The 16,015-nt window shown below is 32.2% G+C and overlaps 1 protein-coding gene across 1 annotated transcript; it reads left to right on the top strand.

The window, feature by feature from the left end:
- The first annotated feature begins 1,420 nt into the window (after positions 1-1,420).
- On the top strand, positions 1,421-3,094 carry LOC140883361 (protein DETOXIFICATION 49-like). The gene has a single exon (XM_073289800.1). It carries the CDS (start codon positions 1,451-1,453, stop codon positions 3,005-3,007), a length of 1,557 nt encoding a protein of 518 aa, XP_073145901.1. The 5' UTR covers positions 1,421-1,450; the 3' UTR covers positions 3,008-3,094.
- Positions 3,095-16,015: the final 12,921 nt, after the last annotated feature.

The following is a 16,015-nucleotide window of genomic DNA, read 5'->3' as shown; positions in this document are numbered from 1 at the left end:
TATAAAGAAAGAAGTCAAATTTGGATTGTCCTTTATTTCAATCTTTTTAGTGTCTAAACAAAAAGAAATCAATATTTTAAACAGAAGATAGAATGTTTGCATGCAATTATCCAATATAACGGCTGCATGCGTGCCATTCATTTCAAATTCAGATTCAGGAATCCAATTTAAAAGCGATACGTGTCCAATCCCCCCACCTTCACCGCGAAAAAGAGCACGACATTGGGGTGTAAAACTGTAAAATATATTGAAACTTAAGTTTGAGAGCATGAGTCAAACAAAAAAAAAAAAGTCTTGAGAGCAAAATTACTCTAGAAGCTTTCGAACAAAAGACTACAAACTTAGTTTGAGTTGACAAATTCAATATGGTTGCACTTTTATACCATAACGAGGAATTAAAATAACGATAAAATTTTGGGCTGGCAAGTTCATGGACCTGCAAAAATGAAGCATATTCACCTTTTGTCCCCAAGGGACCAACTTTGTGATTAACCCGTCAAGCAATTCGATACTTCTCTTCCCCCCCCCCCCCCCCCCCCCCCCCCCCCCCCCCCCCCCCCTCCTTTTTTGGGACAACTCGTACTTTTCCATCCATTTGTTCCACTAACAGCGGTCTCGACATGCAAAATTTGGTACTTTCCCTTGCGTGAAGAAAATTTCCACACGCTTACTTGACCATACCATACGTCTTTTATTGGAATACATGCAAGTGTTTGTAAAAAACAAGTATATAATCATAAATCATAACACAATAATTAATAAATAAGAAGTCGTGTGTAATTTTTTTTAATTAAAAAAAACACACCAATATAGCCCCGCCTAAAGGGTCCGTTTCATATTTGGAGACTAATAATTTACTTGCACAACTTCATATATTTGGTGTTACCGTAAAGTTTCTTGGCAAATATAATTTATTTATAACTCATATGATATGAGATCGGATGTGGGACGGAACATGATTTGATAAGTCAATGCCGTGAGAAAATGATTAGATTTTGTTTTAAAAAATCTAAATTTTCCTCTCAATTTGTGGGAGAACACAGCATAGCTTGGGCCCTTAACAGCCTTGCTCCACAACATGATATGAGACCATCCAAACACAGATTTTTAACACCTTCTTTTTTTACCAAACAAGTGTTGTACGTTTTGCCTATGTAGAGAGGAAAAAAAAAATAGGGATAATTTATTATATTGACTCTAAATAAAAGAATCTGAATCAGTACATAAAGATTGCTGACACTTTGAACTTCATTTGTTTACACTTGACGGCAGTGTTTATTGGCAGTGTGAAATGCCACCAACATGCCTCTAATTTGCTGTCTTTCACCAATGGCCAGCTTCACACAAAAACCCACCCAAAATAACACTATAAATACCCCCAATTCTTAGAACCCTTTTTTCATTTCCCTCTTGATAAAAACTCCCCTCCTAAACCCCACAAGAAATCATCATGTGCCAACAAAAGCACAATACTGATCTTCCCATCAAACCCCAGGGATCCAACATGTTCATGACCCCTTTGATCCCCAAAACCTCCACAACCCACCAAGAAAACCAAACCGCGAAACCCACCACCGGTTCCTCTCAAATCATCCAAGAAGCCATCTCCTTAGCCAAAATAGCCCTACCAATGATCCTAACCGGCCTTCTTCTTTACTCCCGGTCCATGATATCCATGCTTTTTCTTGGCCAGTTAGGAGACTTGGCCTTAGCCGGCGGCTCCTTGGCAATCGGGTTCGCTAACATCACCGGATATTCCATCCTCTCCGGTTTAGCCATGGGAATGGAACCCATCTGCGGACAAGCTTTTGGAGCCAAGAAATACTCTCTTCTTGGCCTTTACCTGCAAAAGACTGCTCTTTTACTCATTTTCACTTCCTTCCCAGTTTCCCTTTTGTGGTTAAACGTTAAAAAGCTCCTCATTTTTTGTGGGCAAGATGAAGCCATTGCAACACAAGCTCAAACGTATTTAGTCTTCTCCATTCCTGATCTTTTCGCTCAATCTCTCATTCATCCCCTCAGAATCTACCTCAGAACACAGTCCATCACCATACCTCTTACACTCTGCGCCGCGGTTTCGATCCTCTTGCATGTTCCTATAAACTACCTTCTTGTTTCGAAGCTCCGTTTAGGCATCAAGGGGATAGCTTTAGGTGGAATTTGGACCAACTTTAACCTCGTGGCTTCGTTGATCGTTTACATAATCTTGTCTGGAGTGTATCAGAAAACGTGGGGTGGTTTATCGATGGAGTGCTTAAACTTAAAGGGATGGAAAACACTTCTGAATTTAGCCATACCCAGCTGCATCTCAGTGTGTCTCGAATGGTGGTGGTATGAAATCATGATCCTTCTCTGCGGGCTTCTTTCGAGCCCGAAAGCCACGGTTGCTTCCATGGGGATACTTATTCAGACCACCGCGCTCATATACATATTCCCATCTTCTTTAAGCTTCAGCGTGTCGACAAGAGTCAGCAACGAGATAGGCGGCGGCCGGCCGGAGAGAGCAAAGCTCGCCTCCGTGGTGGGGCTTTCCGGCAGCTTTTTTCTGGGTTTCTCCGCCTTGTTTTTTGCGGTGTCGGTTAGAAATAAATGGGCTTCCATGTTCACTACGGATAAAGACATAACCGCATTGACATCACTCGTCCTGCCGATAATCGGGCTCTGCGAGCTCGGAAACTGCCCGCAGACTACGGGCTGCGGCGTCTTGAGAGGCACGGCCCGGCCCAAAGTGGGGGCGAACATTAACTTGGGATGCTTTTATTTGGTGGGAATGCCGGTGGCGGTGGGCTCGGCTTTCTATTTTGGGATGGATTTTGAGGGCCTTTGGATCGGGCTTTTGGCGGCCCAAATGTCGTGCATGGTGACCATGATGCTTGTTTTGCTGCTGACTGATTGGGAATTGGAGGCCCGAAGAGCAGAAGAGCTCACTGCAGGAGAGCATTCATTTCTGGAAGATATTCATAAAAAACAATGCACTAAAAACAATATTGAACATTGTTTATGTTAAATTTTTTTTTTTGTCAAACTTACTGTTGAGTTACCAACATGATGTAAGTAATTGTGTATAATTTTGACTTTGATTATTTTTCTTTTATTATTATTGATCCATGGTTTAATTCACGTTTTTTTTTTTGGTATGATCCTCAACATTTTAATCACAAGTATATTATTCATACGTATAATATTTATCATGGGGATCGGAGTGAACAAGAATTGACATTTTTTTTGGGTGTAAAACTTGACTTTTTTTTTTTTTATTTAAAGAAGACACATGAGGTGTTCATTTATTTGAGCACCATTGAGATGATTTCCGGTATAACTTGTATATAGTTTTGAGATGGTATTGAACACGTTATGTGAATATCGTTGAGGCATGTATAAGCTTCATGTGTATCACCTCAATCGAAATTTACATCGATTTATACAGAGAATGTTCATCACATCAAACCTATATATATATATATATATATATATATATATATTTGGGGATTGTGAGATGAAAAGTAAATATTTAAATTCAAAATTTGTTATTATGGTTTTTGATTTTCTTTCCATTCATAGCAATATGAGGTAGTGGAGAATTTTATCGGCCTGCATATATGTGACCATCTTTTATAGTGACCACAGAATATTTTAAAAGTTTGTACTTTTATCTAAAAATATAAAAAGTCGCATTTACTAAATTAAAGTCTATATTAAGAGAATAAATACAAAATATAATATATACGAATAACGCATGATCAAATCAATCAATCTAGCTAGAAGAGTTCAGTTCCTTATACTGGATAGCTCGCATTTTTGGTTTGGACCTAGGGGTGAAAACTGAAAATTGTTGAAGCTTTAATTAAAGAGGGGGCATATACATATTTTACATAATTCTACAAAATTCATAAGAGAGACCGTCAAATTGGCGTGAAAAGTCATTTGTTTCAAAACCTATGAAATAATTATCATCGGAAGATTGAAAAAAATAATATTTGGAGATATTTAATTAATAGACTTGGTTGCAAACATTTCTTTGAACACATTTCTTTTAAATATTCTAGCAATATTTAATTAATATTTGGAGATATATTAATTAATATAATAACATTAAGCGTTGTATAACAATTATCAGAGATATATATTGACCATATAGTTTTTTTTTTTCCTTTTTTTGTATTTATATGTAAGACTTATATTTCATGATTTTTTTTAAAAAAAATTTGTTTGTATGCATATTCAAATTTTGCTAAAAACGTACACTCTGCCAATAGATCAGGAATTAACTAATTAAGATGTACACTATGTTAGTATGTTTATTGCTTCCCAACTGTAGGCAATAGAAGAACACGTGCACGGTGAGTAATTTAAGGTGCTTCTCAATTATTAATTAGGCCAAATCGTATATTTGGCACCTTAAGTTTTTTTTTTAATGATTTTAGATCTATTTGTTTCAAATTTCAAACTTTAGTTTGTTATATTTGTTTTTTTTATATAGCAATTTTAGTTATTTTCTGATGTGGCTAGGATTCGAAATTCGACCGGGCTATAATAATATACTTGTTCATTATAGTTTTAAATTTTTTTTCATTAATAAGATCTTAGATAATTTTTTATGGAACTTGTAAGATTTAAATTTTTTTGACTAATATCACAATCCAAATTTATTTTCAATATGACATCATATGAACAACATACGATTAGCATGATGCATAATCTAATATAAATAGAAACTTGAATGGAACAAACAATTAAATTTTTTTTATGAAATTAAAAATTGCAATTCTAAAAAAATCTTTTTATTACAATGCAGTCACTTTTAAAATAAATAATATCACAAAGCAATAAAAATTTAAAAATGGCAAGAAAAAATCTACTTTAGAAGTGGAAGTATTATTTAAAATAGGGAGATTGACATAAATAAAAGTTAAATTGAATCAAATCTAATTAAGAAGACAATGACGAAAAGGCCCAATTTTGAGACACGTGGACTGCTTAATTTTTAAAATTGAACTACATGTGAGCTATTTAATTTTTTTAATTTGAATATCCGGGCTAATATAGCATTGATCCAAAAATAACACAAAACTTATTTCTAAAAATATATATAACATATAAAAAAAATTAAAATGGGCCACCTGGGAAGCATAGAGCCGTCAATTTGGGTTAGACCCGGCGGCCCGGCCCGGCTTGCCACACAATTTAAGTGGGTTGGGTTGACATTTTTTCAACCCAACAAAAGATGGGCCTAGATGGGCCAACCCGCCAAGGCCCGCGACCCACGCGGGTTGGCCCGCAGCGGGCCTGGAGGATTAATAATTTATTTTTATTTTTATTATGATATATGTATTTTTTAATAAAAGTTATGAATTTTTTTTGTATTAATTACTTTATATAAAATTTACACACATTAAATCAATAATTTAAATTTTTATTAATATATTTTTATTAATATTTATTTATGAAATGATATTTATAATTAATTATAATTTATTTATTTATTTTTATTTGTCATGAGCCAACCCGCGGGCCGGCCCGCCTAACCCGCAACCCACCTTGGGTTGGGTTGGGTTGAGGATTTCCGGCCCGTCGGGATGGTGGGTCGGTCCGCCATCGACCCGCCAAAAGGTGGGTTTTTGGTGAGCCGGCCCGTCCCGTCATGGGTTGGCCCGTTTGACAGCTCTAGCAGCACATAATGTGCCTCCGTCCTTGAGTATGGTACTGATATTAGAGGTGTCAAATGGGCTTGGTCCGTCAGGTTAGCCCTCCCCGCCATACAAAATTAGTGGGTTGGGTTGACAATTTCTCAACCCTCCTAAAATGTGGGCCGGCCCGCACCGCCCTGCCTAATGGTGGGTTGTGGTGGGTTGCGGGTTGGCCCGCAAAAACTCGTCAATTTACACGTGAGCTCGTCGGTTGGGAAAATTCTAGCAAGTGAACTAGGTCAAGTTATAATATAGTTGGACAGAGTCTAAGTCGATCCCACAGAGACTAATGTTTAAATACTAAGATATGGACTATTCAAATTAATCTAGGCTAATTAAAATAAAAGATTTTTATAAATTAACTACTAATTAAAATAAAATAAATTATTCTAAAGCAAAAGTTTAAATCTATACCTATTTAAAAGTTTGAATAAAAGGTCAAAGTTTTACAATTGTGAAATAACAACTTTGTCCTTTTATTTACACTATAAACAAAACCATATAAAAATATATAGGGTTATGAAAGTAAAAACAACATTTTAGTTATGACATAAACGTAAATCAATATTTATATTATATGTAAAATTGATTATTATGATAAGGTTAAAATTTACAAAGTGTGTGCATATTAGATAAAGATTCAGTTTCCAAAAAAATTGAAATACGAAAATACTTTATTTTCTATTTTTTTGTAGATAAATTATAAGATCAAAATTGACAAAGTGTGTACATATTAGATAATAAGGATTCAGTTTCCAAAAAAATTGAAATACAAAAATACTTTATTTTCTATTTTCTTGTAGATAAAGTGAATATATTTTTACACAAATATTTTTAAAAAAAATTCAAAAAAAATCTTAATTAAATACTAAGAGATTGAAACACTAGATATTTTATTTTTATTTTTTTATAGACTGGATAAACGTATTTTTTTTAAAAAATCTTATATATTTTAATTTGTGTAAGGACCTATTGAGATAAATAATTATCTCATGAGTTTATACTTAAATATAAAAAATATTAGATTTTTAAAGTTATTAATATATATATATATACATATGTTAATTAAATTACACACTCATGTTGAAATAAATCAATTCAAGTAGAGTCAAGTTTTAATCTAAAATAATAAATAAAAAATACACCAACACATACATATCATATATACAAAAGTTGAAATTAAAAAAAGTTAACTAATTTTTCTCCTCATAAAAGCTAAAACCATTAAAAACATTATGAGATAGTCTTAAAATTAATGAAGGAATATTAAATACACCAAAATAAATAAGAATATGAATTTACTCTCAAAATATAAAAAAAAGTTGAAATAAAAGATGAAATGTAAACGTTTTTAACTAATAACATTGAAAATTCAATCAAAAATTTCGGCAACGAAAACATTATAAGCAAAAGGAGATAATTAGATTTTGAAAAACAATAAATTAAAAAGAAAAGAGGATGTCCAACAATTACATCAATCATTAACGATATTGACATACAAGTAATAGAAGACGATACATACCAAAATGTAGTTGGGAACGATGAAATTATTGTTATTCTTGCAACTAAAAAATTTTAGTAATAAAAAAAGTATGTCCAACGAAAAAATAAAATAATAACGATATTAAAATGTAAATGATTGATAGAAAAATACATCATCACAAAATTCTATTAAGATAATGTGTATATTGATTCTTTCATAGAGAAATAAAAAACGGATGGTAAATGAAAAAAAAAGTGAGAGAGAAAATTTCAAAATATAAAAGGAAAAAATAAATAGTCGCAATAATTTAAATTAAGGTTTAAAATGCATTATCTATATTACATTTGTTTTCCATAAATCAATAGTCACAAAATAAATAATCAACACATAAGATAAGAAATTACAAAATAAATATTTAATTTAATTAACTTATCTCATTATTAACAAATACAGAATAAATAATATTGCTTGAAAACATACATAAATGAGTTAGAAAATAAGACGAATTCATGATAAAAAACATACCATAATTGCACAAGAATAAAAAAAATAGAAAACACTTGTTGTAATGATTGCATAGGTTTCAATACCAATATTGTGATAAGGTAAAACTACATTAAATATTATATTTATAATCTTACATGAGTTATTGATAATGTCTTATTCTAAACTGTTAATGTAGATATAAAATAATGATAACCATAAATGAAAAAAATTATTGAAACTCGGGGGTTACATTGTTCGAAAATATTGTAAATTTTTTTATTAGTTGCAGTGTTAAAGATTATATTGATTCCATAACTAAACATGTAGTTTTTGTTTCAAATAGTATATATATTACCAATTATTATAAAATATACTTTATTTAAAGAACGACAACGCTTCAATAAAGGGATGATAATGGACCGGTTCTAAACTTAGCCCTGTATTAAACCTGCGAAAGAAAGACAAGTTTAGACTCACCCAAACGTGTTCACAAACAGGTCCGCATGGATCTTCGCGTTTGGCCAGACCCTCTATAGAAATTGCTATTAATAAATATGATAAAAATATTGATTTTTTCATAGAGAAAAAATAATGCATGATACATGGAAAAAAAATCGTGAAATAAATAAAAATTCAACATATATAGGAAAAATATTTATTAATAATTTAAATTAAGGTTTAGAATGCATTATATATGTTGTTGTTGTTGTTATTATTATTATTATTATTATTATTACATAACTCAATACTCGTAAAAATAGTAATTAATACATAAATTAGAACATTACAAAATAAATATTTTATTTCGTTTGATTAACATATCTCACTTATTAGAAAATACATAATAAATCATATCGATTCAGAGCATACATACATAAGAAAGAAAATAAAACAAATGCATGATACCAAACATATCATACTTACTCAATATTAATCAACCAAATGATGGGAACTCGAGTTAATAATTGATTCTTTCACAGAGAAATAAAAAACGACTGGTAAATGGAAAAAAAAAATTGAGAGAGAAAAATTCAGAATATAAAAGAAAAAATAATTGCGCAATAATTTAAATTAAGGTTTATAATGCATTATCTATATTACATTTGTTTTCCATAAATCAATAGTCACAAAATAAATAATCAACACTAAAGATAAGAAATTACAAAATAAATATTTAATTTAATTAACTTATCTCACTTATTAGAAAATACATAATAAAGAATATTTTTTGAAAGCATACATACATGAGTTAGAAAATAAGATGACAAGATACAAAACAAACCATAATTGATTAAGATTAATCAAGAAAACAATAGAAAACACTAATTGTAATAATTGTATATGTTTCAATATCAACATTGTGGCAAGACAAAACTACATTAAATACTATATTTATAAATTTACATGAGTTATTGATAATGTCTTATTCTAAACTGTTAATGTAGATATAAAATAATGATGACCATAAATGATAAAAATATTGAAACTTGGGGGTTATTAGTTTCAATGTTAAATATTATATTGATTTCATAACTAAACATGTAATAGTTTTTCTTTCTAATAGTATATATATTATCAATTATTATAAAATATATTTTATTTAAAAAACGACAACACTTCAATAAAAGGAAGATAATGGACTGAGTCTAAACTTAGCCTTGTATTAAACCTGTATCGGAGGTACGAGTTTAGACTCGCCCAAACTTGTTCACAAACACGCCTGGGTGGATCTTCGCGTTTGGTCAGACCCACGATATAAATTACTATTAATAAAGACGATAAGAATATTAAATTTTTCATAGAGAAAAAATAATGCATGATAAATAGAAAAAAAATCGTGAAAGAGATAAAAATTCAACATATAGTGTAAAAAATATTTATTAATAATTTAAATTAAGTTTTAGAATGCATTATATATGTTATTATTATTATTATTATTATTATTATTACATAAATCAATACTTGTAAAACAAGTAATTAACACATTAAATTAGAAAATTAAAAATAAATATTTTATTTAATTTGATTAACATATCTCACTTATTATCAAATACATAATAAAACATATCGATTCAGAGCATACATACATAAGAAATAAAATAAAACAAATGCATGGTACCAAACATGTCATACTTGCTCAATATTAACCAATCAAATGATGGAAAGTCGAGTTAATAATTACATAAGAATCAATATTAATATTGTGCCAAAATAAAACTATATTAAATATTATATCTATAGGCTAACATGAGTTATTGATAATGTATTATTTTAAACTGTTAATATATATAGCTATAGAATAGCGATAATTGTAAGTGATGAACCACTACAAGAAAAATGTTAATTAACAATCTTTAAGATTATGTTTCTGGGTTAAAAATCTTTAAATTGTCTCAAAACATATGCATGCAAGCTTCACATATATATTTTCTATTAATTTCAATACTTATTAATTTACATTTGATACATATAACAAAGTGTGTTTTCTGTTGCAGTAGGAGAAGTTGATGAAGACAAGACCTTATCTTCTCTAAAGCAAGATGAGATCTTCATTAAAGAAAAAATATTGTTGCGGCGTCTATGAAAACAAAGTGTATTTTTTAGTATGCATTGAATTAGAATTCTAATTTTGAGTGATTTGTAATAGTGAAAAATTGCATATTAAATTTAATTTTTCAAAATTTAAATTTTGATTGATTTATAATATTGAAAATTTATATATTAATTTTTTTTTGTTTCTTATACTAACAAAGACAACGGTTTTTTTTCGTTGTTGTAGATATGCTCAAAGACAACGGTTAAAAACTGTTGTTTTTAAGAGAAACGACAACGATTTTTAACCGTTGTAAAACCGTTGTCTTTGCCAAAAAAGACAACGGTTTTTAACTGTTGTCTTTTAGCGTTCTCTTTAACAACACGACTTTTAACAACAGTTTTAAACTACCTATGACAACGGTTTTTTACCATTGTTGTTAGCCTTTTTTCTTGTAGTGAACATTGAAACTGTAAGCTTTTGGTAAAGTGACAAGAGATCGGTCCTACAATTGGTATCAGAGCTAAGGTCATGAGTTCGATTCTCATTGATTACAAGGGGTGCAAAGAAGATTGTTGAATGCAATAATTGTTCTTACTGGGTAAAACAATCGAACCATGACGCTTGACTGCTGTGCGGTTTAAAAGATTTAAGTTGCACTATTACCGCCAGTTATAGCTTTTGATAAAGTAGCAAGCGATCGGTCCTATATATTATTACAAATTATTAATAAATCTTCTTTATTTATAGGATAACATCACTTCAATGTACTACAATATTTTAGAGACACAAAATAAAAAATATATACATTTATTCTCAAAATGGATAAGATGGTTGAAATACAAGACAAAATGTTAACATTTTTAATCAAAAGCATTCAAAATTCGAGCAAAAATTTAGCAACAAAAATTATTGCATAGTAGATTTTGAACAACTTAGCATGAAATTAAAAATAGAAAAAACGTCCAATAACACGTTGATTATTAACGATATTGACTAACAAATAATAGAAGATAATAACACAAGAATGGAGATTGGAGACAATGAAATTATTTATACTCACGCAAAGAATTATTTCAGCATGATCCAACAAAAGAATCAAAGAATAAAAATATAAAAATTAAAATAATTGATAGAAAAAAAATCACAAGAATTATTTTCGAATATGATGAGATCAAAATTAATTTTTTTTAAGATTAAATAATGGATGACAAACGAAAAAATCATGAAAGAATAAAAATGGTTATGTAAAGAAAAAAAAAACGCTGTAATTTAATTTAGAGTTTAGAATGCATTATCTTTATTATTATTATTTTCTCAAAATCAGTAGTGGTAAAATAATTTTTCAACACTATGTATTATTTATTATATTTTTTTTCTTAAATTTTATTTATTAAATATGTAATGACATCAAATTATATATTTTTCTCAATGTCTAATTTATACAAAATTATAGTATTTGTTACAACCATTATTTGCAATAACGTCTATAAATTCAATTAGACTTGTAACATATAAAATATTTGAACAAAGATTATTCGTACTCATTTTATAAAAAAATGTTGTAAAGATCATATCACATTGAATTTAATATTTACTAAAATATCATGAAGATTATTAACAAATTGCATGTTTATCTTTTCTCATCTCAACTCATTTATTTAACAACATTTATCGTAATAAAAAGTTGTTCCCACGTGCAACGCACGTGACTTTTACTAGTTAAATTAAAAGAGCAGAAAAGCTTTAAGACTGATTCAAATTTTAGGAAAACGACCAGGAACACACAACGGTACCAAACATCGATGATTTCAACGTATTGGATTTAATCAAACAAAACTCATTCATATTCACGACGAAATTCTCTAGAATAATTATTAATCTATTTTTAGAATTAATAATCCTATTTTTATTTAACAGTCCAATTATTTCTAATTGAATTTAATTAAACAAAAACGCATTCACGAGTTATGGAATTTCAGCTTTCGTCTAAAATCGCACACTGAAATCGAATACTATTTCTAGTCAGTTTAACCATATTTTTATTAATATTTTTGAAACTAATTTCAATCTTTTCTTTTTTCAAGTCCAGATCGAATAACAGACATGCAATCAATCCGTTTCATGAACAAAAATCAATAGTCTGGCCCTATTGTGGCCCCGGTCAAAGGACGACTACTCCATAATAATAAAATCAAACAAAAGTTTCATGTTTGAATTCATAATAAATAAAACAAAAAAATAATAATAGAAAATTCTCAGCAATAGTGCCGAATCTTGCTTGCGTTCTTCGTTTCCTCCCAGCCGCCCAATCTCGAATCTGACAAAAGTCTAAGAGTCAAAAGTTTTTTTGAATTAGGGCTTGATTCCCTTTTATACCTCCTTAATTTTCGTCCAAAATAATATCAAATGTAGCCCAAAATAATCAGAGTTCCAAAATTCCCAAATTCTGCACGAATTATTTTTTTCCATATCTGCGATGTACATGGACCCCGGACATGGTCCGTGCCTAGGTCCGTGCATTAAAACTCCAGCCCAAACATTTTACGAAGCTACACGGACCCTCTTCCAGACGGTGCACGGGGTCCGTGCATTTTTCTATGATGAACATATCAAAAGCCAATGGTACACGGACCCTTTCCCAGATGATACACGGGGTCCGTGCATTATTTTTCCTCAAATCTCCATTGCTTCAAAGGTGCACGGACCCTCTTCCAAATCATGCACAGGGTCCGTGCAATAATTTCTCTTCAATATTCTTGACCTCTTATGATTTTTTCGTGTCATCCGGCCAAGTTCCAACGTGGCATTGAATTGTTTGACTTTTTCTTCAATATTCAGTTCTTCTCAAATCTTAGTCAACCCTACAAACATAAAAAATATGACGATTTAAGCGCAAAACTCGGAATAAAATGTCTAATAAGCACGAATACGACAAAATAAAGTGCCAAATAAACTATAAGATTCGTGCTTATCAAATCCCCCATACTTAGATTTTGTTCGTCCTCGAACAAATCAGAAGAAAATTAGAGATGAAAAATATCAATGATTTATAAAACCGAGTGGCCCAATCAAAACCTTTCAATCTACCAAATCTCATCACACCCAGTCAAAAGCTCATACGTCGAAAATCACAAGCCTCGCTTTCGTCGCAATTCAAAACTCGAACACTACCCAGAAAAGATCAACATAATGAGACGTGTGTAGTGTGAGTGTCAGAACCTATACTCCTTAAAAGTTATCCGGTTCAAGGATCTCTCATGTTTATTCACCAATCAAAATTATTTTTCTTTTTCTCGCCCCATATGCTTATCTTTCATATCCCTCTCTACTAAATGTGGAACAATTGTGACTCGATCAATAGGTCTTTTAAGCTTATAATGTTAGGCCACGGTTCACAGCTACAATAAAGGATAGGAAAGCAAAAATGAGAGACAACAAACAAATTTGTCATTTAGCGCAATTAAATAGCTCTAATGCCCATCAATTTTTGAATTTCATCACTTTCTTTTTATTCATCAAAACAACCCCTTCTCTTCTTCTTTTTTCTCCTTCTCTTTTCTCTCTCTCTTTTTTTTTTTTTCTATACCCCTTTTATTCTTTTCGGGTACTTTCTTTTCTCAAATCAACCCTTTCTTTCATTCAGAAATAATTCACCAACTCCTTCAAATGTTTTTCTGTGAATACTTGGAGTTTTTGTATACTTAAAAGCGCCAAAGGGTTTGTTTCTCTCAACATTTAGGTAGGAAAAATAGTGTATGGGCTAAAAAATCAGGTGGTCAATGTAGGACAGAAAAAATGACGAATGTGGTTTAATTGTGTGCCATTGGCACACACCATTCGATTTTTATCAGGCTCAATGGGGTTACTAGGGACACGAGTGATGCATCAGGTAGGCTCGAAAGGCTCAAACGGTCCAAAGATCGCCTAAATCATCCCTAAGTCATAATCATTCAAATTTTCACTTCGAGGACTAATCAGACAAGTTCTAGGGATAACAACAGCTTCGAAAACTCTCCATTTTTTTTTTCATGAGATCACCTCTTACCAATTCACAATTAACTTGCATAAGTCTGACAAAAGTGCATGAAGGATGTCTCATAAAGTCAATGCAAAACTAGTTCATATCAAAGTCTCTCCTTGCAACTACAACTAATCTCATTCAGTTCTAGGCACAAAACAATTTCTCAGGCGATCAAAAATCTAGCAAACTAATTGATATGTCATGTAAACCACAAGTGCTCATCTTTTTTTATTTTTAAAATTGCTGTTAAGTGATGTGAAACATAGTGTAATGAACGACCTACCCCCACACTTAGAATGCGACACTGTCCTCAGTGTTAAATGCTCGAAAAAATAAAGAGGAAAATAACAATAGCAAAGACACTTCCCTGAAAAATGTCAACGACCATGCAAAATTAGGGGCAAGCGACAGCCTGAGCAAAGAGAACAACAAAACCAACCAAAACGCGTAAAATAGAAAAATCACGCACACAAGCACACAAATAGGCTTCCCAAAATAAATTCAACAAAAATAAGCACCACTGAGAGAATAACCACAATATCCATAAAACTCCAACTAATAAAAGTGATAAAGTGCAACAACAGTTAAAACCCACGACATAACTAGAATAGGCTAGAGTATCCGCAAAATATGTCGAAAGAGAAACAACTACAACAAATAAACTACAAAACACACATAGTTCAAAACCCATAACAAAATATCCATAACATCCAAAAGAACCACAGCAGAAAATATCTCTAAACTACTCCTCCTCCGAAGCAGAAGCTGACTCGGCAAGGTCATCCAGGGCAGAGCGATCAAAAGGCGGCGCATGAATGTCAGTGGAGTAGGACTGGGAAGTGGCGTGATGCTGTAGTCGAGCCATACCGGTGCGAAGCTCATCCAAGCAGTAAAATATGGCAGAGAAAACGCGACGAGTACCCCTCGGAGCTCTGGCGTGTACATGTGCACCGGCGGGAGGATCAGCAGCCTGATCAAGGGCAGCTTCTTCCTGAATGCGAGCTTCTCGGGCTGCATCTGCAGCTGTAGGTGGTGGGACTGGGGGATCTCGTGCATGATAGTGAGTGTTGCGGCTCTCAGGATTCTTATACCATCCACCCTGTCGAAAGATAAAATACATATCAGTCATCGCGTGGGCGATGAGTACGTGCTTCGGCGCTGGTGCAAAAGAGGCCTCACCAGATAAATCGACGCCGCAAGCAGCCAAAATCCTCGAAACTGTAATGGCGAAAGGAGTGTGCTGCTTTGCATTCGGAGCACAGGCCAAGTGAGCGACAATGCGCATATGTGTGATCAAGATGGTCGCCAATGGAATCACAGGAATATCGCCCAACCCGTACACCATCTTATCAATCAAATATATATCCAGGTTGCGCAACTCATTGTTCCCAGACTTCCGAGGGATGATGTTTGCACTGATGAAGTAGCAAATGAAGCGATCAATCAAAGAGAGAGTGGTAGGGAGGATGTTGTAACGAGAACCAGTTTTGACCCTACGGTAGGTGAGGCGTGACATAGCAAGGTTGAAATTGTAGGCAGGGTCAGACAGTATAGGATCATATTGGTTGTAAACAACCGGAGGGCCCTTATTCGGAATGTGCAAAAGCTGGGCCAAGAACTCACTCGTCACTTCAATACGAACACCCTTCACAAAAGTCTGAATTGTTTGCATCCCTGTTTTGTCCTTCTCTTCAATATTGGCATAAAACTGCCAAACCAACTCGGGATAGTAATCCCCTCGGATATCTAGAATAGAACCCCAGCCAAATCTATCAAACTCCGGTCGCAGTGGTACCTGAGCA

This window comes from Henckelia pumila, chromosome 2 (assembly GCF_033568475.1).
Source record: "Henckelia pumila isolate YLH828 chromosome 2, ASM3356847v2, whole genome shotgun sequence".
In the NCBI taxonomy this organism is placed as follows: Eukaryota; Viridiplantae; Streptophyta; class Magnoliopsida; order Lamiales; family Gesneriaceae; genus Henckelia; species Henckelia pumila.
Note: the sequence above shows the minus strand (reverse complement) of the source record. Positions and strands in the feature narration are given on the sequence as shown.

Bases quoted from the DNA above. Each gene is read 5' to 3' on its own strand.
- LOC140883361 (XM_073289800.1), top strand. From the start codon at position 1,451: ATGTGCCAACAAAAGCACAATACTGATCTTCCCATCAAACCCCAGGGA.